The sequence below is a fragment of the Gymnodraco acuticeps genome, unplaced genomic scaffold, assembly GCF_902827175.1.
Source record: "Gymnodraco acuticeps unplaced genomic scaffold, fGymAcu1.1, whole genome shotgun sequence".
NCBI lineage: Eukaryota > Metazoa > Chordata > Actinopteri > Perciformes > Bathydraconidae > Gymnodraco > Gymnodraco acuticeps.
Genome location: NW_022990940.1, coordinates 2413887 through 2435728, shown reverse-complemented (window position 1 = coordinate 2435728; position 21842 = coordinate 2413887). Strand labels below are relative to the sequence as shown.

At 44.5% G+C, this 21842-nt stretch overlaps 3 protein-coding genes across 7 annotated transcripts; 2 read left to right on the top strand and 1 right to left on the bottom strand.

The window, feature by feature from the left end:
* Positions 1 to 2808: 2808 nt before the first annotated feature.
* On the top strand, positions 2809 to 4444 carry LOC117558438 (troponin T, cardiac muscle-like). Of its 5 annotated transcripts, XM_034234635.1 has the most exons (5): positions 2809 to 2900; positions 3125 to 3257; positions 3350 to 3715; positions 3798 to 3890; positions 3977 to 4444. In XM_034234635.1, the coding sequence occupies exons 2-5, from the start codon at positions 3246 to 3248 to the stop codon at positions 4055 to 4057; spliced, it is 552 nt and encodes a 183-aa protein (XP_034090526.1). In that variant the 5' UTR covers positions 2809 to 2900; positions 3125 to 3245; the 3' UTR covers positions 4058 to 4444. The 5 variants fall into 5 exon arrangements, with proteins under 5 accessions (XP_034090526.1, XP_034090531.1, XP_034090530.1 ...); XM_034234640.1 differs by having other exon boundaries at positions 2817 to 2900; positions 3125 to 3715; positions 3798 to 3878; positions 3980 to 4444; XM_034234639.1 differs by having other exon boundaries at positions 2817 to 2900; positions 3125 to 3715; positions 3798 to 3878.
* Positions 4445 to 5530: 1086 nt separating this feature from the next.
* Positions 5531 to 7657, top strand: LOC117558467 (insulin-like growth factor-binding protein 1). The gene is made up of 4 exons (XM_034234698.1): positions 5531 to 5939; positions 6072 to 6208; positions 6383 to 6511; positions 6622 to 7657. The coding sequence occupies exons 1-4, from the start codon at positions 5600 to 5602 to the stop codon at positions 6751 to 6753; spliced, it is 738 nt and encodes a 245-aa protein (XP_034090589.1). The 5' UTR covers positions 5531 to 5599; the 3' UTR covers positions 6754 to 7657.
* A 143-nt stretch (positions 7658 to 7800) lies between these two features.
* On the bottom strand, positions 7801 to 12352 carry LOC117558466 (insulin-like growth factor-binding protein 3). Its single transcript, XM_034234697.1, has 4 exons — positions 11933 to 12352; positions 11107 to 11348; positions 10264 to 10383; positions 7801 to 8645 (listed from the first exon to the last, which is right to left on the bottom strand). Exons 1-4 carry the CDS (start codon positions 12312 to 12314, stop codon positions 8520 to 8522), a joined length of 870 nt encoding a protein of 289 aa, XP_034090588.1. The 5' UTR covers positions 12315 to 12352; the 3' UTR covers positions 7801 to 8519.
* Between the last annotated feature and the right edge of the window lie 9490 nt (positions 12353 to 21842).

The window sequence follows — 21842 nt, the reverse complement described above, 5'->3', positions numbered from 1 at the left end:
AGCAGTGTAGGAAGACACAAATATAAACACTGAATACAGTAATGAAAACCCTGGTGGAAGGCCTAAAGAAGACAGGGCTGTCCAGGTATGTCCTTTAAATCCTGAGCTACTGGCACAACCCAGAATGTGCTCATTCAGGATATGAACTTCCAAATAAATGATATGGTGAAATGGACAATCATGCTCGATTTAGGGGTTTTTATCTGCTTCCTACTCATGGAAGTCAAACAGAAAGACATCCGTATTCTCAAGTCCTCTTTCTAACATCTCTATAATAACAGATGATTTGTGTTGTTCCTGGGATTCACTCAGATCCAGGTATAATGTGCATCTTTGTTTTCTAAGTGGAGCATATTCCATGTACAAGAGATATGTGCATTGATATCCAGAAAAAGACTGATCATGCTATTGCACTGTCTTTCTGATTATGCCAAGGATACATTGCATTATTTACAGTGTACAACGGTGTTGTTTCTTTTTGGTGTGTGTAAGCATGCATGTGTGTACTTATGAGTGTGTGTATGCATGTGTGATTTATTCTGAATTGTAACAAAACAGCACAAAGTACTTTTTTATATTGAGAGCTCACTGGACTAAATAGGCTTTTTTGAGACATATTTACAGGTTATACTGCATGACTTTTTAAGAGCCGACAGCCATAGTAATGGTACTCCTGTCGAAAGAGAACCAAAGTATTGAACTTTCTTTCAATCTTTAGTTTTACTGCTCATATTGCATCAACATACAAGAGGGAGGAGGAAATGTTGCAGCAGGTTGAACAAATTGGCATATGTGACTAACAGGCGTTATCAGTAGACTTAAGAAGTGTCTTTTTGAACCCCATGGATGAGGCGACTGATGCTCAATTCCCCTGATTCCCGATAGTTCAACACAATATGGCAAGACATATTGCACTGAGTTGTATGTGTGCTTTGGAAACAAGTTACTGTAAAAACATCACAAAGAGGACTTAATGTATGGTGCATATATTATGTAGATATCCAGGAAGACATTCATCCACACAGAGGAGAGCACATACATTGCTTAAGCACATCCAATAAGCACACTGCATCAAGTGCACAACTTAGTCCTTTAGCTTTAGCCTCCAAAACACTCCATCTACATTGACACAGTATCTCTAGACCACAGAAACTTTGGTGCGGGGTCAGGTTACCAGCGTCTATCAGGCACACATTACCGTTCTACGGCTCTTTTTGTAATTTTTTAACTACATTTAGAGTTTTACTCTGAGAAATATCAGCTTTAGCAGCACGTCTCCCAGATACTCCCGGTCTCAAAAACACGATGCACTTCAAATAGCTTTGTAGCCTGCATCTTTATCAGCGTTCAACTTTTACTTGATCTGCGAGTGTAAATACATCCTGTTTCAAGTTGTTTGCCTTACTCAATAAGCTTACAGTGATTGCAACCTGCCTTTTTAGATATATTCACTTTGATATGCAGATTATACTTTTTGTAAATAGCTAAAAGCTGTAAACTATGTTGTATCTTGTACAGTGTAAAGTTGGGTGATTGAATATTTTGTAATAAAGACAATATTGGTGTATAAAATATAAAAAGAGTATTAATATAAAGAAGTAGGTGTTTAAAGGTTAAGTAAAGCTGTTTATTTGATTTGTTGGATGAGCCATATCAGGATTTCAAATCTAAATCGCAATATTTACATGTTGTCCCTCAAACGCAGCACAGCAAACTAACAGCTTGTAACAAATATAACTTTTTATTGGAAGTTAATCATGTTACTTATAGTCTATAACATTTTATTTCTCACAACTTAGTTTATGGCTCTCGAAATAACAATTTTTACTCCAAAATATGGCAGATAATTACAGTTTATTTTGCCAAACGGTGAGCTTCCACTGCCCAAAGCCAGATGAATGTCAACATGTCACAAACAAACTGAACGGGGGCCAAAAATGTTTTCCCAGCGTTAATGTAGTATTTGTCTTGGGTTCACTCAGTGTAACAGTTCAGTCAACAAACACCTGGCTTGCTCAATAATTTTCAGTCCAGTACAGTATTGGAATACATTTTGCTTGGGAATTAAATGAACAAATTCTGGTCAGTTTTTATAAAAGTTGCGTTTACCAGAAAAATACTTTAAAGTACAGCTGTTGTTTTTCTTGTCATGGTAAGTTCCCTGACTTCAAGCCTAAGTGGACATGAAGCAATGAAGGGAATTCAAGGTGAATGAAATAACACAAATAACACTCCCCCTTGAGTCATCAATGAAAAAAAGGGTCAAGATGAGTCAATCAGGTTCAGGCATTCATTAATGACACAATTTCAATAACCATGAAAACAGTATATTATTTTCGTCTTATAATTTATTTTCCACATCTATTTAATTTATGTTTTATTCCCAATTAAGTGTTCTGGGAGGAAAAATATATAAAGACAGTGATTTAGGTTAATGTAATGTTGATCTCAAGAAAACTGTTCTTAAAAGATCTACTGAATTTTTAACCCAAGCAAATATTCATTAAAGACAGGGTAGGTAAGTTTGAGAAACCGGCTCGAGATACACTTTTTGTTGTATTCCATGGAATGCTCTTAACATCCCGATAGCAATGAATATCTTCAGTGCTTTGACAAAAAATCCATAAAAAATGTCACCTGTGGAAGCCGTAGTACTGTAAAAAGCACGACCAATCATCTGAGCCGGCCCGGCTAAAATAACTGGATGGCCTACCTGCCTGTCAGCCTTCCATCTGTGCACAAACTTATCTCGTGCCCTCATTGGTCATGTGCGCGTTTGTGTGTGTTGGAGGAGGGGCTCTGTAAGGAAGTGGCAGATTTTTTCCGGTCGTGTATTTTCAAATTTTAGCGATCTCGAGCCGGTTTCTCAAACTTACATACCCTACCTATTCACCCATTAGGTGAAACTTAAATTATGTTTTTCGTTTAAACAAGCAACAATTCAGCTAATATTAAACTTGTATTACATTTTACTCAAATGCCATGTGTTTATCCTTATTCTTATCATTAGAGTCACCTCCTTATGTGACCATTTTAAAAACTATTTTTAAGAAATATATGTATTATAACACCGTTTTTTTATGGAATCATTGGCTCAGGTTACATTGCTTTATTTGTCACAAAGGATAAGCATTTCCACCTGTCACCTGTCTGCAATCAAGCTCTCTCACCTGATTTGAATTATCAACTAATTACAACCTACGATCAGGATCCTCACATGACAGGAAAGCTCAGTCCTCAGCCACATGGAACAAAATGTGAGTTCAAAGTCACTTTTTACATTCATTTATGGAAAGGTGTTCTGGTAATTCTGCTGTGTTCTTAACAAAAACTATAAATGGGGGGACAGAGGCCACGTTTGGAGACCATAGAGGAAGATTCATGGCAGGAAGATGAAACCGAAGGAAGCAAAAGTGGAGAAGAAGAGGAGGATTTCCAAATTCAAGTGGACACAAAAGAGGTGATGGTAGATGAAGAGAGCGAAGAAGATGAAGATGAACTGAGGGTTCAGAGACCTAGGCGACTGTCTGGTTCCCTCCGCCAAGCAAGTTATCTCCAAAACCAATCTACCAACAAGGATCCGGAGGAAATGGAGAATTCCTCTGATTTAGATCGGAGCACACAAGCCCTGGATTTATGTGATGAAGCTACAACACAACAGCCAAAAAGGTTCCTAAATCAGAAGTGGTCCATGAGCAAGTTGTTGAGAATAGAGGTGAGTTATTATGGCACATTTTACATTCAAATGAATTATCCGACAACTCAAATGTATAAGAGATAATGCTCTATTGTTTTAGGTATCCAAGGTTAAATGGCCAAAACACACACCACCTAAACAGTCAGTGCAAATGAAGAGAACTAGGAAGAGAGTCAAGAAGGTGTCTAAGGCTGTGAGTGTACATTTGAAACAGTTTTTCTTTTAATTATGAAAAAGAAAACTGATGAATGTATTTTGTTATTACCAATATCCTCAAAGAAGCAGGGGTTTCCTAAGTGGCTGGTGGACTTGATGATCAACATTGAAGAGGCAACCACCCACCAGCTGGTGGTCGAGTAACGCTCACAGTCACACTTTCATTTTTGTTATTATCAAAAAATGTGTTTTAAAGGTAAAAATAATTTGGCATACTAACAAGCGTTGGACATCATGTTTCTGCATGATGATGAGAAACGTGTTATTTTTTAGTCAAAATCATATTTTGTTCTTGAGTTGTATGGCTCTCTTTTTTTGATTACCTCTTTGGCAAGTGTGTCTCTAGTTATATTTACTTTATTAAAATGATGTTTCATGATGTAGAAACAGCAAACTAACTACCAGTCATTTTGATATCTGCACACATCACATTTGAGAACGGCTGTCACCCAATTTAAGTAAAAGATACAAAAAATTGTGTTTTTAAAAAACAAAACAAAATGTAAAAACACTCCTGCATTAAAATGTCTACTCCAGTGCAAGGACTAGTGTTTTATTTGATCAAAAGTGAAGATAATTAGAGAAATGCCCGGGAGTACAGTTTAAAACATTACTGTATGTTTACTCATCCGGTAAGCAGTGCTTAAATGTATTAGTTGTTCAAAATAAAATAATCCTAAATCCTGTGTATACTGTATTCAAACTAAAAAGGTACAATATTAGCCTTTTATTGATTCTGTTGGTTCAATATGTCAGTTCTATGACAATCAAATGTAGTTAAGTAAAATGTTCACAATTAGTTTTTCCCATATTTTGAATTATCGGAGCAATATTAATAATACTGAATAATCATAAATAATATTTATTACTATATGTCTTTCCTGGTTGAAGCCTCATTACAGTCCATGCAGAATCTAGTACCAAACAATACGTTTTGAGTAAGTGGGAAGTATATTAGTTCTGTTCAAAAACACAGTATGAGTGATCCATTTGCCTTACATAAACTATGACAAATACTACACCTAGGAAACAACCGGTTACTACTGTCTTTCTTCAGACAAACATGTTGTGCATCCAGCAGAGCAATCCATAATGTTAGGGTTATGCAACGCTTTAAGGGGAATGATCTTGTTTATCCGTCTGCCTGATAAGTGACAAATAGGGTTTACATTTGAAAACGGTGTCAAAGCACAATACGTCAGCCTTACTTCACAACATAACAGTTTGTCAACAACATCAAACCATTATAATCACCAGTCATATCATATACTTTAAGCTTTTGGATTATATAATCTACCCAGTTGTGGATGTTAGCCATAAGTACTTAAAACATATATTACTTAAACTGTTTTCATTACTTAAAAGGCATAACACAAAGATCAGTATTTTCCTGTCAAAAACAGGGTTGTTTTGATGTACAATCACTTTGTGTTCCACGGTCAATATTGACAACAGACCTCGTGAACCTGGAGCCACGCACGTCAGGCAGGGTCATCCACCGCTTGAAGCAGCTTTGTAAAAAAACCTTTTATATCTGTCAATCATTAACGCCTCCGGAGGCCAGAGGTCCACATAAATAGACCTACTGCTAGTTCGGGGAAATCAGTTTAGAAAAAAAATACAGTCAGACTGAGCAGGTCTAAAGGTAAGACCAAACCGAAGAGTATATTTGTCTGAAGACTGGAGATGCCTGGATTATATGAGAAGCTGATTTTGGTGGCAGCGGTGGCTCTGGCTGTCTTGGCCGTGGTGAGGTCGTCCCCCGTGGTGGGACCGGAGCCCATCCGCTGTGCCCCCTGCTCACAGGAGAGACTCAACGACTGTCCTGTCATCCCTGTGGACTGCAGGCAGGTGCTAAGGGAGCCGGGATGTGGCTGCTGCATGGCCTGCGCTCTGGAGAAAGGGGCGTCCTGCGGGGTCCACACGGCCCACTGTGGAGAGGGTCTCCGCTGCTCCCCGAGGCCCGATGAGGCCATGCCGCTCCACGCTCTGACCAGAGGACAGGGGGTCTGCACTGAGGACCAAGGTAGACTCATGGTTTCATGAATTTCTCTTTCTGCTAATTTGCTACTTTTAAATCTGAAAATGGCTAAATGTAGCCTCAAAGAAACACAAAAAACATTTCTGATAAATGATATGGTTTTCTTAACTGCTACAGGGGAAGATGATGTCCCCGACCATGGCTCCCTGCACTACCTGCTGGGTCTTAACCTTCCCTTGGACCAGGACACTGCTGAGGGCCAAGAGAGCATCAAGGCCAAGGTCAATGCCATCCGCAACAAACTGGATCAACAGGTGAGCAAACATGTTTACCTGACTGATGAAGATGATGTCATGTGATTTACTTTCCTACCACCAGAGGGAAGACTTGGTTTTTTAAGAGCTGTGGATTTTTAAGAGAGTAATAATGAATACTATTTACTGCAGTCAATATAGTGTTTCTGTTTATACATGGTTGTTATTGCACAGGGTCCCTGTCATATTGAACTGCATGCAGCCCTGGACATGATTTCCAGCTCTCAGCAGAAACTAGGAGAGAGGTTCACAACTTTCTACCTCCCCAACTGTGATAAGCATGGCTTCTACAAGTCCAAGCAGGTGAGAACTTAAGGATTACACAAGATTCAAAATTAATTCCACCTGTTAGAATAGACTCATCCAACTAGACGATTTATTCATGCGGTTACCCATCTCTGTTTCTCTCCCAGTGTGAGTCATCCCTGGTCGGACCGCCCGCTCGCTGCTGGTGTGTCTCTTCCTGGAATGGGAAGAAGCTCCCAGGAACCAGTGACCTGCTGGCTGACTCCTCATCAGAGTGTCACCAAGAAGTCACCCACTAAATGATAGACTCTGTTATCATCCATAAAATCACTTACGAACACAAATAGACACAAGGAAACATGTTTCATCAAGTGAAAGTGTCAATTTACTGATGAAGTGACTTCCTTTCATAAAACATACTCATTCACACGAAATGTAAGAAAAAGCTATTTCAGAGGGGGAAATTTCCTCTCATTTTATTTAAATGATCTATGTATCAAGACTTATTTATTCTTACAAGCATTAACCATTTTGTCATTTTAGATTTTTTATATGTTTGCCCATTTTTTTTTTTGCGATTGTAAATAGGGCAACACTGTATACATTTGTGTTTCTAACTAAATAACTCCATTGCTCAAAACCACAGGTCAACAACCCTGCCAAGCCCATTTCAGCGTCTTCAGGATCAGTTTCTTCTTTTATAATTCATTCAAAACTGGAGCTGTGCGCGGCAAGAAACAACACAGCCGCTCATTCATTCAACGTGTTGACATTGTCTGAATGTATCTCCATTGGCTTTTCCTCAATGGGTATTGGGGGAAATACTTAAAGTGCCACAAGTATGTGCATGGAGGCCAAGCACAAACATATCAGGGCTCATCCAAGCCACCATGAGGTTGGGATGGGTTCTTCTGCATTTCTCTACCTCTACTAGTCTCTGCAGGTCCACAGGTTTAGCAGAAGATTTCTAAGGGATTTTTCTCAGCTACACCTTCCTCACCTGGTTTTTATTTCTTTCCATCATCTGTTGAAGTATTTATTATGATTCACTTCAGTGTTCAGAGCGCATGTGCACTGAACCACATTGTTTGTGAATGCTATTTGCAAGAAATGCTGCTATTCCATTATTGGTTTTGTAGAAACAATGTATATACTATTATAATTATTTGGATGTGCACCTAATTAAATGTTATTTAATCACGATGAAGTCATGTTTTACTGTGATTTTAAACTGCCATAAAAGTTCGATACACACTTAAAGCAAGAAAAGGCAAATTGAACAGTAAAAAATACAATACCTGGATCATTTTATACTGCCTTTATTAAGTAAAAATAGACCTCTGAGGGTTGCATTGTACATGCAAACAGCATATTTACTAGTGAATGAGCAAGTGATGAAAATAATCACTGGCTACACAGAGATCAGAGATAACAATTTGTGGCCTTTATCCCAAAATATCAGCTTATGCAAAGTGACAAAATAACAGTAATAACCGCAGATCAGATCAAATGTCTGAGCTGCACAGTCTAGTCCAACTCCCAGAGGAGCAGGAAGCAACCTGGAAAAAAAGGAAGTCATAGTAAGGCACTGCATGCTTACTCTGAATAACATATACATACATACACACAATGTCTTTCAAACAAATCACAAGCATGTACATGCGTGCAATGCCACTTAATTGTGCGTGAATGAAGAGCCATCTCGTCCACGTTCGTGACAAATGTCTCTTTCTTTATAGTCAGAATGGGGCGTCTGAGAGGCGTATCCTCTCATTAGAAGTCATTCTGGTTGTGTCTGAGACAGAAAGCTTATGTAGAATCCATCCATCGCAGAAAACACAGTATCTGTGACACAGGGGCTTTCTTCCCCCTCCTAATACTCTTCCTCTGTTCCCCTTGCTCTGCCTCAGAAAAAGGTCCCAAAGGCAACAGATAGAAATAGCAAACATCCATTTATCGGCCGAGCCATCTCTTGACCTCTCTCCCAATATCCTCAGTGTCTCCATTTGTTTACAATTCCTCTTGCTCTCACTCCCACCCAACCTCCCTCCATTCTGCTTTGCTCCTATTGGCTCTCGGAGTTGTAGTACTGGGCGTCTCCTCGCTCCTTCACATCAAAACCTGGCAAAGGCTGCCCGTATTTGTCCACACACCAACAGAAGCCTCGCTTTCTGCCTTTGGATGGACGGCACTGAAAGTAAAGGAAGGGACAAGGTGAAGGGAGGGAAGAGAAATAAGTCGGGGGGGGGGGGGGGGGGGGGCAGCTAAATGTGTAAATACAGTTGAATATGAAGCATTATGAGTAACAAGCCACTTTACTCAATGAAGGAGAACAGTAATAGTTAAGAGGCATTAATGGTCAGATTGTGCTGAGTCGACGCAGCCTTGGTTATCCGACACGCTGTGGTATTTTCAGCTGCTTTTATGGTCTACCTCCTGTTACACACACATATAGAGACCTTTAAGGTAAACAGAACCTGGTAAAATATTTGCTTAGTCCCGTTTGTGAACAACTGAGAACCAAGATCTATTTTCAGAAGCTGGTGGCCAGTACGAATCATCTGTTGCTGATTATACCCCACAGCTCCAAATTATGGGTACTACAAATGACTTACAGAGTCTGTGGAGCCCAAGGGCTGTTATTTTACTGCCAATTTTACTAAAGGTCAACCTCCACTCTGGTAAAACATGCAGCCATTCATTTCAGGGGCTAAAGCAACAGTGCTGCTGCTCCACAGAGGAGGCAGAGCTGATCAGGAAGGAAGACATCCGTATTTAGTTAGCAAAAGGACTCTCTTGTTTTAGATCATTGTTGCATAACAAGTGGGAGGGGGTCAACGGGGGAGAACATCTTTTATCGGCTGTATAGAGGATGAAAAAATCATTATTATATCAAATATTAGCTGTAAGACAAGAGTCTTACGATTCTATTAAAGGAAAAACTGTTGTTGTATTCATAGTTAACAGAAAAAAGTTAATCTGCTTCCAGCATTACATATGTCCTCTGTATATGTATCTAAAAAGACATTAACTGTTTTTAAGAGCTGTAATAAGAGTTGCTTTAAAACATGCAAATGAGCAATGGTACAGTAGGTTCATTCTATATAAACAAAGACAATGAGCTTGGCGTTGTGATTATGAGATGATTGCAGGTAAAGGAGAACACTTCCATTAAGCAGAAGGGACTGCTATGTTAGAAAAGCTGCGTTGTGATGCAGTGGCGCGGGAGCCCTAAGTGCCTCCATATGAATGCGTCAGTACCACTCATTTATTACAACCCGATCGTGGGTGAACCATGTGAGCGTGGGGATGGCTGCAGCTCTATTTCTGTGCAGGCTTCTCAAAAGTCCAGCAATTATGGGGGGAGCGCATCGTGTGCCGGTGGCCACCTTGACGTCTGTCTCCCTGGGAGGGTTCCCGTTAAACGGCCATCGTCCCAGTCGTCAACCCCACTGGGGTTTGGCCCCTGTGGTTCCTGTCTCCAGAGCCAGTGGCTGGGGTCTACCTCACTGGTGTGGTGGTGCAATGATGAGGCTCTAATGACTACCAATGAATACAGGAGGACAGCTATAAATCTGTAATTGGGCTGCAGGAGACCTAAAGTTTGAGTCACTAGACTTCAGCATGAACCTTTATTAATGCAGCATGTAAAAAGGGAAATGTGGGTTTCCTTTTTACAGCCTTGTACAAAAGTTGTAAACAAATTGAAAGGTTTATGAAGTATATGTGTAGGCTCTCATGAAATGGAGGCAGGGATTTATAAGCATAGAGTGAATATCAAATGATGGTGTTTTGAATGTGCTTTTTACCTGCTTTTTCTTATAGAAGCCCTTCTTGTCACAGTTTGGTATGCGGAAACCTCTGGGGTTGAGAATGTCTGTGATCTTGAGGCTGCTGAGAATGCTCTCAATCTCTCTCCGACAGGGACCCTGCAGATGAGGGAACACATATGCAGTTACTCTACCAATACTTAAACATCTCCAGCTCCAAAATATATAGACAAACAGACAGTTTTCTTCTATGTTCTTCTTCAAATAAAGACGTTTAGAGAGCTGCACCACGTAGTGATCTGCCGTAATACCTGAACAATAGTGGCTGCAATATGAAAGAGGTGCCGGAAGAGAAATTAATTCATCTGACCGACTTGCAGCGGATTAACATTTTACCAAAGCTGCTTATAACTCTTACACTTTACACAAAGGATGGTGAATAAAGTGAATTCAAAGGGTTCAAAGTGGGAGCCAAAAGGCTTGTCCTAAAGTTCAAGTACTCCAGTCACTAATCAAAGCAGCCAGTCAAAGCCCATTACTAGTGTGTGCTCACTTCTCTGGCCAAAGACAAGATCAAAATAGCAGCAGGGCTTCCCAACAGGCACTCACATAGGCCAATCCATCATTTGCTGGCTCCCAGTACACCCGGCACGCGGACGCCTTGTGGCCAAACAACCGCCTGACCCAGGTCAGCCGCAGGGCCATCGTACCCGCTCGCTGCCATGCCATTCTACTGTGCACGATGCCTGCCAACCCCCAGCACCGCTACCAAAAACATTTCATCACCCACAAGAGGGGAAAAACACCAAAACGCAGAGGAAGAGGAGAAAAACATTCCTCTAGTATGCTACGAAGACATTCAAAATTGGTTGTGGTACTTACATAATCGGGCTCCTGTTTGGTCTCCAGAGAGAAGTTTTGTTGGTCTGTGATGAGTGGTCCCGGGAGCTCCTCCATTTTAAAGCTCTGGGTTCTCTTCTGCTGCTTCCGTCGCAGGACCTCTGACTTGGCAGAGGGGAAAAAGTTGTGAAGTGGAGGTCTCTGGGGTCTGTGGGTGATGGACGAGGTCTGAAGGCCTAAGTTGGTGCAATTTTGAACCTCATCCAGAGTTTCAAAATGATCTGCTGAAGTTTGAGAACAACATGTGTTTAATTACACAACAGTACACACAGATATACTCTTGCTGGAGGTCACCTTGAGTGCATGAGGATATATATATACATCTAAACACAGAAATATGCCAAATAACTACCCACCAAAGTGTTTCTACCATTAATTTGAATCCCTGTAGTCTCTTTGCTTTAAATGTATAAGCTGAATAGATATACCTAAAAGTGAAGGTCTTCACATTGAGTTACAAAGGGTAAACCTTCCTGACATTGAGTTGCAGCTTTCCATCAAATCCTCCAAAAACTCCATATTCTTCAAATGTCTCATTCTCCACCTTGTCTTTGCATTGATGAAGAGCATTTTCTGAGTGAAATAAATAAGTAAATGCAGCTTTGAGTTGCATTTACTCTCATGTTATGCCATGGAATTGGAATTAATTATAACTTGATAACTGGAAAAAATGTACATGAAATACTACTCACTTTTAAGATTACACGTTTTTTGTTTAAAGATGGTGACACAAATGTATAGTTATAATTTCACAATTATAAAGCATCTATGGTCTACATTTGAAGCATGGAAAAGGTGTATGAATTACCTGGCAGTTCATTGACTGGTGGAGGTGTTGGTCTGGCGGTAAGTCGTTTATGAGTAGCGTTTGCACACGTCCCCCTCCCGTCCAGCAGAGCCTGCAGAGGCTTCGGCTCCCCGGGCTGCCGCTGACATGTCAGTCCGGAGCCGCATCTCCCGGTGTACACGCCGCACGGCTGGCCGGAGCTCAACGCACAGGTCATGCAGCAGCCGCAGCCCGGTTCTGGGACATTCTCGGCGCAGTCCTTGGGTAAAGGTTTGCACAAAAGCCGCGCTCCAACATCACAGGGCTCGCATCTGATCACCGGTCCAACCGCACCTGATGATGCCAGAACAAAAGTCATGCAAAGTGCGCGAAAACAGGAATCCATTGTGGCGTCTGAAAGCATAAAGTGAGGAAGTGCGCTGCCCTAATGTGATGGTAAGTTTTCCCTGGACAGCATCTGATTCACATACAGCCGCCGGACAAAACGTCTCAATATATAGACCCCAGCGGCTGTAGGCACACCCCCGAATAGTTTGTGGTCTACTGATGAATTGCCTCGACTCCGTTATCCCTTTAAAACCATCAGAGCAAGTGCAGAGCAGCAGAATAACATTCAAGGTAAGGCTATAAGAATACTTCTGAACAAAACTAAATAAAGATTTTTCTGAAGCAGTTAGTTGAGGTCTAACAGTTCAAATGTGAATATTCAACATTTTAATAAATTGTCTAATGCAGTTTATTATGCAGTCAGGTTGTTAGACACACAATTAATTAAAATGTTTACCCAAGAGAATACACAACAATTGAATGTGTCTCTTGGTTTGAAAAGCCCACACATAAGTCCAATTATCTGTCATGCACAGATGCATTCATAGGGGGCGCCAAAGTGTGTGTGTGTGTGTGTGTGTGTGTGTGCGTGCGTGCGTGTGTATTTATTGTGTGTGCGTGTGTCATGAACTAATTTCTGAGTAATTCGGTGACACTTGCAGTGAATTTAAGAGGCTTAAATGGCTTCAGCTATTTGTTTGTGTGTTTCTCCATCGAATGTGTGTATGTGTTCACATGACTGTGTGTTTGTGTGAGTGTATCCATTTATCTGAGGCCAAGACGCTGCGACCCATGACCCTGCATGACCTGTATATGGTTTAAGCACATAAACTGGGACCAATCCATGCATAAGATGATTGTTCCAAGCTTCAATAGAGTAAGCCTACCCTGAAGCCTATGACATATACAAAAAACGTGTGGTGGAATTTTACTAAGTACATTTCTGTGGTACTTGTATGCCTACTTTAGTTTGCCCTTTATTATTCTACTCCACCTCATTCCAAGGGCAAATGTAGTGCCTTTTATACATTTAATTGATAACTAAAGTTACATTGCAGAATAGTACTTCACATGAAATGGAAATCTTATTAAATATTGTGCATTTTAATAGTTAAAACTACCAAACAGTGTGTGATACATTTTCTAGATTGAACAACCAGACTGTTTAAATGCTGCATAAACGTTAATTTTGCCCTTGTATCGCAATATTTGAACAACAAAACAATAAAAGCTGTCAATCTACATCAGGGGTGGCAAACTTTGATCTAAAGTGGGCCGGACCAGTAAAATCATAGCATAATAATAATAATTTATATATACAGTCTATGATAATAACCCACAGGCCCTACATAACGACAATATTTCTGTTTAAGTGCAAATAAGTAGGCTACAAGTACATTCGGAAAATGTCCACATGTAATGAGACGCAAAGCGTTATGAACAAACTGAAATGTATTAAGACAAACAAGTGCAATTTCAAGTGCTACACACATGTTCTTTACAACAGATCACAGTTCACCTGAACTGACTCACCACAAAATACAAATAAAAACGTGGGAGCTATTAAGTGAGGAGTTTGAGTTCTCATTCATAACACTCCGTTCGATGTCTCACTATGGGATGCGCCTCATCGCGGAGCAAACAGAAGCATCAATCTCATTACGCCAATCCTGATTGGCTGGTGATCTTGACGTCAACGTCAGGGAATCACCCCCTATAAGTAGCTTGCGCCACGACGCATGCGTTTTTCAAACACCTCTTCTCGCTTCAGAGCACATCTCTATAGTAGCCGGACAAGCTTAACAGTCCACAGACTGAACCCAAATCCAAAACATTTCGGTCGACGGGCGCTCGCCGGCTACTCTTCTGCTTCGCAAGAAGACGGTAATACTAACGCCAGTTAGTATTAAAATCGACCTCGCCGTTTCTTTCCCCGGAAAGTAAGGTAAGGTTTTGATTTTTCTCAAGCTTGCTACGCACCTGTTGCTAGCTAGCTTCCCCTTACTACCGACACCACGGTAGCGAGGACGCTTTTCTTTTTCTCTCTCACGGAGGAGAAAAGGATTAGAAGTATATTGTCACACCAGTCAATATTCTTTGAGAACAAAGGACCCACACCGTCCGTTTTTCTCCGGATTAAGGACGGGTTGGTAACACTTTTCTCTCAACGACGTACCTGTTACGAGCGGGTCCTCTCCACGCCACAAGGCGAACAAGATGGACGCCTCTCCCCCTCACACCAGAGGAGTCAGGGACTCGGAGGCTCGGTCATGCGGCTGCGGGTTGAAGATAGCAGGCACAGACTCACACCAGGTCTGCTCGTCCTGCCTCGGGCTGAAACACGCCCAGGAGGCTTTCGACAACCCCGGCTCGTGCGGGCATTGTGTCCGTTTCACCCGAAAGAGCCTCCACCGACGGCTAGCACACCAAGCTAGCTTGTTGGAACAGGACTCCCTGATGTCCACTAATTCGCCGTTTGGCAATCAAGACACGGGGGCGTCCGCCGCAGAGACTGAGCCCCTCACTGTGTCGGTGTAGGGCTCACTAACAGCGGCAGCTGCGGAACCGGGATCCCACGCCGTGTCAGGCCGGGACCCGGTGGCAGCAATAGACGCGGGAATGGAGCCCCACGCCTCACCAGGCGGGAGCTCCCGGCGAGACCTCACCATGGTCTCGCCCGCGGAGGATGTCCTGGAATTAGACTACATGGAGGACGAAGAGGACACCTCTGAGTCCCTCCTGTCTGATTCGGATGAGCAAGAAGAAGATATCTTCATGTCATCGGCTCAAACGGCAAAGCCGGGAGCGATGGCTGCTCTCCTGGGCGATAGCACACCAGCTTCGCCCTGTCTGAGCATGGACCTGCAGGCCGTGTGTCAGCGCACTGCGTCCAGGCTAGACATCCCGTGGCCTGAAATGGCCAAGGAGACCGCCAGGTCCCGTTACGAGGGGAAACATTCTCCCCAAGCAACGAGGACAAGGAGGCAACTCCTCCCGGTCTTCCCGGAGATGTTGGATGAGGTGTCGGTCTCGTGGAGGGACCGACCCTTTAGCAACAAGGCCCCAATCCAGGGGGCCTCTTCCCTAGACTGCGACGGTATGGAGAGGCTCGGCCTGCTCCGCATACCGCCGATGGAACTGCTGGTGGCAGCCCACCTCCTACCGAGGATGGGCCTGTCACCAAGCAGGAACCCCACGTTGCCAGCGAAGGTGGACCGTTTCCAGTCGACCATGACTGAACAGTCCTATAGAGCCGCAGCGTTGTCCGCCAGGGCTCTGAACGTTTCCTCACTGCTAACCGCATACCAAGCGGAGCTCTGTGAGGATATGTCGAGTAATCCTGGACCGGCCGTTCTGGACGAGTTGGCCGCGGTCACAGACATTTGTCTCCGTGTCCAACGCTGTGCCGTCCAGGCCACGGGCAAAACAATGGGGATCATGGTGGTGCAGGAAAGAGCTCACCAACCTCCCAGACCGGGAAAAGGAGGATGTGCTTGACATGCCCATCGTTCCGGAGGGGATTTTCGGCTCCGCTCTTGCCTCCATGCAGAGGAGATGCAAGTCGAAAAAGAAGGAGGACGAGGCCCTCCACCTCTGCCTCCCTCGAAGGGCCCAGCCGCTGCCTTCGCAGCGGCAGCCCTTCGTCCAAGCTGCCCCGAATCCTGCTCGGTTCAAAATACCAAAAACGCAGAGGTCGCAGTCCGCCCCGAGTCCCCAGCCCAGGCAGGGGACGAGGGCGAGCTGGCCTAGAAAATCTCCGGTTCCGGCTGCAACGCAGGCGCAGCCAACCCAGAATTTCGGCCAGCAGTCGAGGAAGAAGAAGCGAGCGGCGTGACAGCCCCTCCTTCTCCTCTCTGTGACAGAGCTGGAAGTCTACGGTTCCCCAGCTCTAAATGTGTTCCCGCCGCCTCGAGAGATGCCTCAACACCATCATCAAGTCCGCATAAACACATGTCACACACTTATTGATTTTTTTTGTCATAAAACATTTTCCAATGACGCATCCAGGCTTCGAGCCAAGGGCGCAGCTCGAAAAAATGAAAAGAAAAACAATAAAAACAATAAACAGTCCGTCAACTGTTCCCCTTCTGAGAGCAACTACGGCCTCTCTCAAAGGGCGGACAATTGACGGGTCTGTGAAGGCACCACCGTCACGCGCATGCGCAGTGCCGGCTGGGGCTGTCAAGGCACCACCGTCACGCGCATGCGCAGTGCCGGCTGGGGCTGTCAAGGCACCACCGTCACGCGCATGCGCAGTGCCGGCTGGGGCTGTCAAGGCACCACCGTCACGCGCATGCGCAGTGCCGGCTGGGGTCGTGAAGGCACCACCGTCACGCGCATGCGCAGTGCCGGCTGGGGTCGTGAAGGCACCACCGTCACGCGCATGCGCAGTGCCGGCTGGGGTCGTGAAGGCACCACCGTCACGCGCATGCGCAGTGCCGGCTGGGGTCGTGAAGGCACCACCGTCACGCGCATGCGCAGTGCCGGCTGGAGCTGTAAAGGCACCACCGTCACGCGGATGCGCAGTGCCGGCTGGGGTCGTGAAGGCACCACCGTCACGCGCATGCGCAGTGCCGGCTGGAGCAAAAGGCACCACCGTCACGCGCATGCGCAGTGCCGGCTGGGGTTGTGAAGGCACCACCGCCACGCGCATGCGCAGTGCCGGCTGGAGCCGTAAGGGCACCACCGCCACACGCATGCGCTGTGTCGGTGGGGATTGTCGAAATGGGGCACCACAGTGCTCAGACACTGGAGGGCCCAATAACACAACAAATAGAGACTCAGAGGGGAAGAGACGTGACATCTCAGCTGGCTCTAAGGAGCATACAGCGGGAGATGCTCACGACATCTGCTTGGGTTTCTCAAGACAGTTACACGGAGCTACAGACTCCAAGTCACCGTCACCCCCCCTCGCTTCTCGGGCTATCTGTATTCACAAGCCCGGGGAGAGTCAACCCATATTCTGGAGAGAGAGATTCTCTCTCTCCTAGAAAGGAGGGTTTTATCTATAATGCCCGCCGAGCAGAGTCAGATTACGCAGACAAATGTCCTCGTAAAGCACCTGCTCAACATGGGTCTCATAATAAAACTAAACCCCGCGTGCCACGGCGTGCGGAGAGTATTGGTTATTATGAAATACGTAGTGGCACTACGCCACTGGCCGCACCCGACTTTTCTAGTACGGGGCGCGCCTACGGGTGCTGTCCTTTCACGGAAGGTGGTCACCACGGACGCATGTCTGACATGCTGATAGGGTATTTACGAAGGTCGCCTGGTGAGGGGTCTCTGGAGCAGAGACCTCCAGCGGGCGCACGTAAATCACCCGGAGCTTTTAGCGGTGTTCCCCACCCTAAAACGCTTTCTGCCTTCTCTCAGAGGACACCATGTCCTCGTGAGGACAGACAACACGACCACAGTATCGTTTATGAACCGCCAAGGGAGGTTGCGTTGTCTCCAGTCACACACACTGGCACACAAACTGATCCCTTGGAGCGGCAGACGTCTCCTCTCTCTGAGAGCGACGCATGTACCAGGAGTGATGTAGCTCGGGACAGAACTACTGTCCAGAGGTGCACCACTCTATGCAGACTGGACTCCACATCCAAGGATCGTGAGTCCGCTGTGGGTGCGTTACGGCAGAGTTAAATCTGTTCGCATAAAGAGAAAATGCTCAATGACAGCTGTTCTCTTTAATGCACGATTTAAACGCACCGTTAGGCGTGGACGCACTCGTACACGATTGACCTCCGGGTCTTCTGTACGCGTTCCCACCCCTGGCTCTGATACCCCCAACTCTGGCCAGAGTGAAGGAGCAACGCCACACACTTATCCTGATGGCTCCGCCCTAGCCCGCAACGTACGGGCTGGCGGAGATATATCAGCTGTTGTGCGGGCAGCCATGGCAGCCCCCTCTACGCAGGGACGGATTGTCTCAGGCGGGGGGGGGCGATCCTTCACCCACGCCCAGAGCGCGGGGCACTATGGGCCTGACCCGTGAGTGGTACAATCTGAATACAGTGGGACTCCCTCAGAAGGTGATAAACACTATTCAGAGTGCGAGAGCTTCCTCCACCAGGTCTGTTTATGACTGTAAGTGGAGGGTGTTTGAGGAGTGGTGCCTTCAAGAAGGACACATCTCCTTTCAATGTCCTGTCGGGGTGATTTTATCATTTCTACAGGACTTGATCGATAAACACAGAGCTTTCTCCACGATCAAGGTGTACCTGGCTGCTATTGCTGCATGCCATGTGGGCTTTGAGGGTAAGACGGCTAGCCAACATCATTTGGTCTGCCGTTTTATGAAGGGAGCTCGCAGGCTCCTCCCTGTCTCCAGGTCACTGGTGCCCTTATGGGACTTGGCAGTGGTTTTAAATGGGCTCAGAATGACCCCATTTGAACCCCTGGAAGGAGCTGACATGAAACATCTGTCACTCAAGACAGTGCTGTTACTGGCCCTGGCATCCGCCAAGCGGGTCAGTGATATTCATGCGCTGTCTGTACATCCTTCATGCACTTAGTTCGCCCCAGGGCAAACGAGAGTGTTGTTGAAGCCCAACCCTGCCTTTACACCAAAGGTGGTTGGTTCGTGTACCCCAATTGACATTGAGGCATTTCCTCCGCCGCTGGTTTCCTCCGGGGAACAGCAGCAGGATCTGTTGTGTCCAGTCCGTGCTTTACGCACATATATGGACAGATCAAAGGAGCTTCGTCTTAATGACCAACTCTTTGCTAACCCTCACAAGGGCAAGCCTGTTACTAAGCAACGGCTCTCCCACTGGATTGTGGAGGCAATTGCTTTGGCCTATACGAGTCAGAGTTTGCAAGCACCTTCGGGTCTGCGGGCTCACTCGACTCGGGGCCTGGCTACATCCTGGGCTTTGTTCAAGGGTGTTTCCATCCAAGACATCTGTGCAGCGGCGAGCTGGTCCTCGCCGCTCACTTTTGTCCGCTTTTACAGGCTAGACGTCTCCGCTCCAAGCGTGGCCCGAGCAGTGCTGGGCACCTTGTTGAGTCGGGACTCTACCTGTTAAGTTCTGGTTGGTTGGTGATTTTCGAGATAAGCTCGTCTGGCAATACGGGAGCTACAATTTCCCATAGTGAGACATCGAACGGAGTGTTATGAATGAGAACTATAGGTTACTTACGTAACCCCAGTTCTCAGAGTAACATGAAGTGAGATGTCTCACCAGACGGCCCTCCTTGCTATGGTGAAGCGAGAAGAGGTGCTTATTTTGAATTACGCATGCGTCGTGGCGCAAGCTACTTATAGGGGGTGATTCCCTGACGTTAACGTCAAGATCACCAGCGAATCAGGATTGGCGTAATGAGATTGATGCTTCTGTTTGCTCCGCGATGAGGCGCATCCCATAGTGAGACATCTCACTTCATGTTACTCTGAGAACTGGGGTTACGTAAGTAACCTATAGTTACCTCCCTTGCCTTGAAAATATAGAATGTAGATTTTACATGTTTGTACATTTTAGTTTTACCGCCACTTAACAAAACATAAATTGACATACTATACTAAAATAAAATAATGTTATTAATATTCTACATTTTAACATTTTCCTCAGTAATTTGCATTTGCAGGACTGTAGCTTCAGGTTACAAATTAGTATATGTACTCTTGCAGGGTTGTATAGGTCTTAATGTAGGAAAGATGAAATTTAAAATATAATTTAGCCACAAGTTCTGCTGATCAACTCTTTCTCAATAATACATTTTTTTTCAAACCTGGAGAAAATCCACCAGCCAAACAGGATTCAAAGTGAACTGCCCATATGGTATTCAGTGCTTTTGATTAGTGAAAAAACTGCACCTCATGTACCTGTTCCTCACACATACAGTAAAGCAGCGGGCTCTGAACTTGTGGTTAGGACGTGTAACATAGTTGGGCCTGGTCTAGTCCTTAGTCAGTGCAACAAAGCAGATCTTAAAATAAAGACACATACCACACATGTGAGTGAGAAAATTCCTCAGTAATTACATCTGTTGCATTTTTAGGTCCACTATTAATTGGTTACAGATGAGAGAGGGAATACACCAGCACAAAATGTCCAAAAAATACCTCAAAAGAATAACGGGGTAGAGGAGAGATGTACACTTCCTCTTAGCTTTCGAAATGTTCTTGGAAGCCAATGTCAAATCAGTGGCCAACATGCCCTGGTGTTCTGCCGCCTGCTAACAGACAGGTCTACAGCAGAGCAGCACTCAGTGGAATGCCAAACATTTGTTTCATAAGCTGAAAAAAGCCTGCTGATTTTCCTCCCTCTCCTCCACTCAGAGCTCTTTGGAAGGGGGTCTCTCAGCCACCTGTGCATATTCAGCATAGCAGAGGAGAGAGTTGGGCAGAGGGAGTAATGTACTAGAGGAATGTCGTCCCGCAGAACAGCCACTCAATAAAGAAGTGTGAAGAATTTGCTTTTGCACACACAGGATATTACTGTACATGTGTTTAACATAACCTGCTGTCAAAGGCTACGCTGGCCAACCGCAACTGCTAGTCAAATCCTAATCCGGAGCAATTTCCCACTGTTTTAAAATTATTTGGATAAATCAGGCACACTTGCTTGAAGCTCTGGTGTTGCACTGGCCCCAGTCGGTGTGTTGTAGCTTACTCTAGTGAATTGCACTGAATTCCTTGGCTAAATATAGACTGAATGCTTCAGGATGTTATTCTAAGTTTCATCTCAAATCTTATAAATGCCAAAGGATGCTTCTTTGCTAGCAGTTATTTTCATAATGCTGCTTTACAAAAACATTTATATCCCTTAAGTTGGTAGTAGTACAATAAATATTAGAATTGATTCAGGAGCGCAAAAAGGTTTTTACAGGAAAAGTGTACAATTTTCATTGGTTATATTGTAAATGAGGTCTCTACATTAATTTAATTCAAAGTTAAAATAAAAAATGAAATTATTACGTTGTTTGGGTGTTTGTTAGATAAACTCACCCAAATGTAGCTTTCTTTTAAATATGAATGGTTTCTCATGGGCAGTGAGAAGAAATGGGCTCTATAATGCCTTTTGGTATTCCTTTCTTTAATATTAATTATTTTAATTAATGTCATATAATATTAATAATGCTTCATTTACAGTAAGTAGCATCCCTACTTCTGGCTCTGTTAGTTCGTTTTTATCTGTGTTTAGTGCGGAGATGATGGTGTTGTTGTAGTGGTCAGGAACAGCATACAAATCTGCAGCAAGTGCAAAAACTCACAGATTGAAAAGCGCATAGTTTAAACAGCTGGAGGTCTGAAGAACATGTCTGAGTTAACCCAGAAGGAGGATGCGTGTGTGTGTGTGTGTGTGTGTGTGTGTGTGTGTGTGTGTGTGTGTGTGTGTGTGTGTGTGTGTGTGTGTGTGTGTGTGTGTGTGTGTGTGTGTGTGTGTGTGTGTGTGTGTGTGTGTGTGTGTGTGTGTGTGTGTGTGTGTGTGGAAGGGAAGGGAAGGGGTGGGACTGTGTAGGAATGAGGCTGCCACAAATCACATGACAAGTCTGGTACAGTCACTGTTATTCTTTTTTAGCCTCACAGTCTCATGACCTCTCCTATAGTTGCCCCTGTCTGAGAGCTTTTTAAACAGACTCTCATCTCAATTAGTTG

Excerpts from the sequence above, each read along its gene's own strand:
- LOC117558438 (XM_034234635.1), top strand. Across the intron at positions 3,716-3,797 it reads GCAAGTTGTTGAGAATAGAG|GTATCCAAGGTTAAATGGCC; the intron begins GTGAGTTATTAT and ends CTATTGTTTTAG. Across the intron at positions 3,891-3,976 it reads TCAAGAAGGTGTCTAAGGCT|AAGCAGGGGTTTCCTAAGTG; the intron begins GTGAGTGTACAT and ends ATATCCTCAAAG.
- LOC117558467 (XM_034234698.1), top strand. The coding sequence starts at position 5,600 with ATGCCTGGATTATATGAGAAGCTGATTTTGGTGGCAGCGGTGGCTCTG. Across the intron at positions 5,940-6,071 it reads GGTCTGCACTGAGGACCAAG|GGGAAGATGATGTCCCCGAC; the intron begins GTAGACTCATGG and ends TAACTGCTACAG. Across the intron at positions 6,512-6,621 it reads GCTTCTACAAGTCCAAGCAG|TGTGAGTCATCCCTGGTCGG; the intron begins GTGAGAACTTAA and ends TTTCTCTCCCAG.
- LOC117558466 (XM_034234697.1), bottom strand. The coding sequence starts at position 12,314 with ATGCTTTCAGACGCCACAATGGATTCCTGTTTTCGCGCACTTTGCATG. Across the intron at positions 11,349-11,932 it reads ACCAGTCAATGAACTGCCAG|CAGATCATTTTGAAACTCTG; the intron begins GTAATTCATACA and ends CTCAAACTTCAG. Across the intron at positions 10,384-11,106 it reads CCAAACAGGAGCCCGATTAT|GGTCCCTGTCGGAGAGAGAT; the intron begins GTAAGTACCACA and ends CCTCATCTGCAG.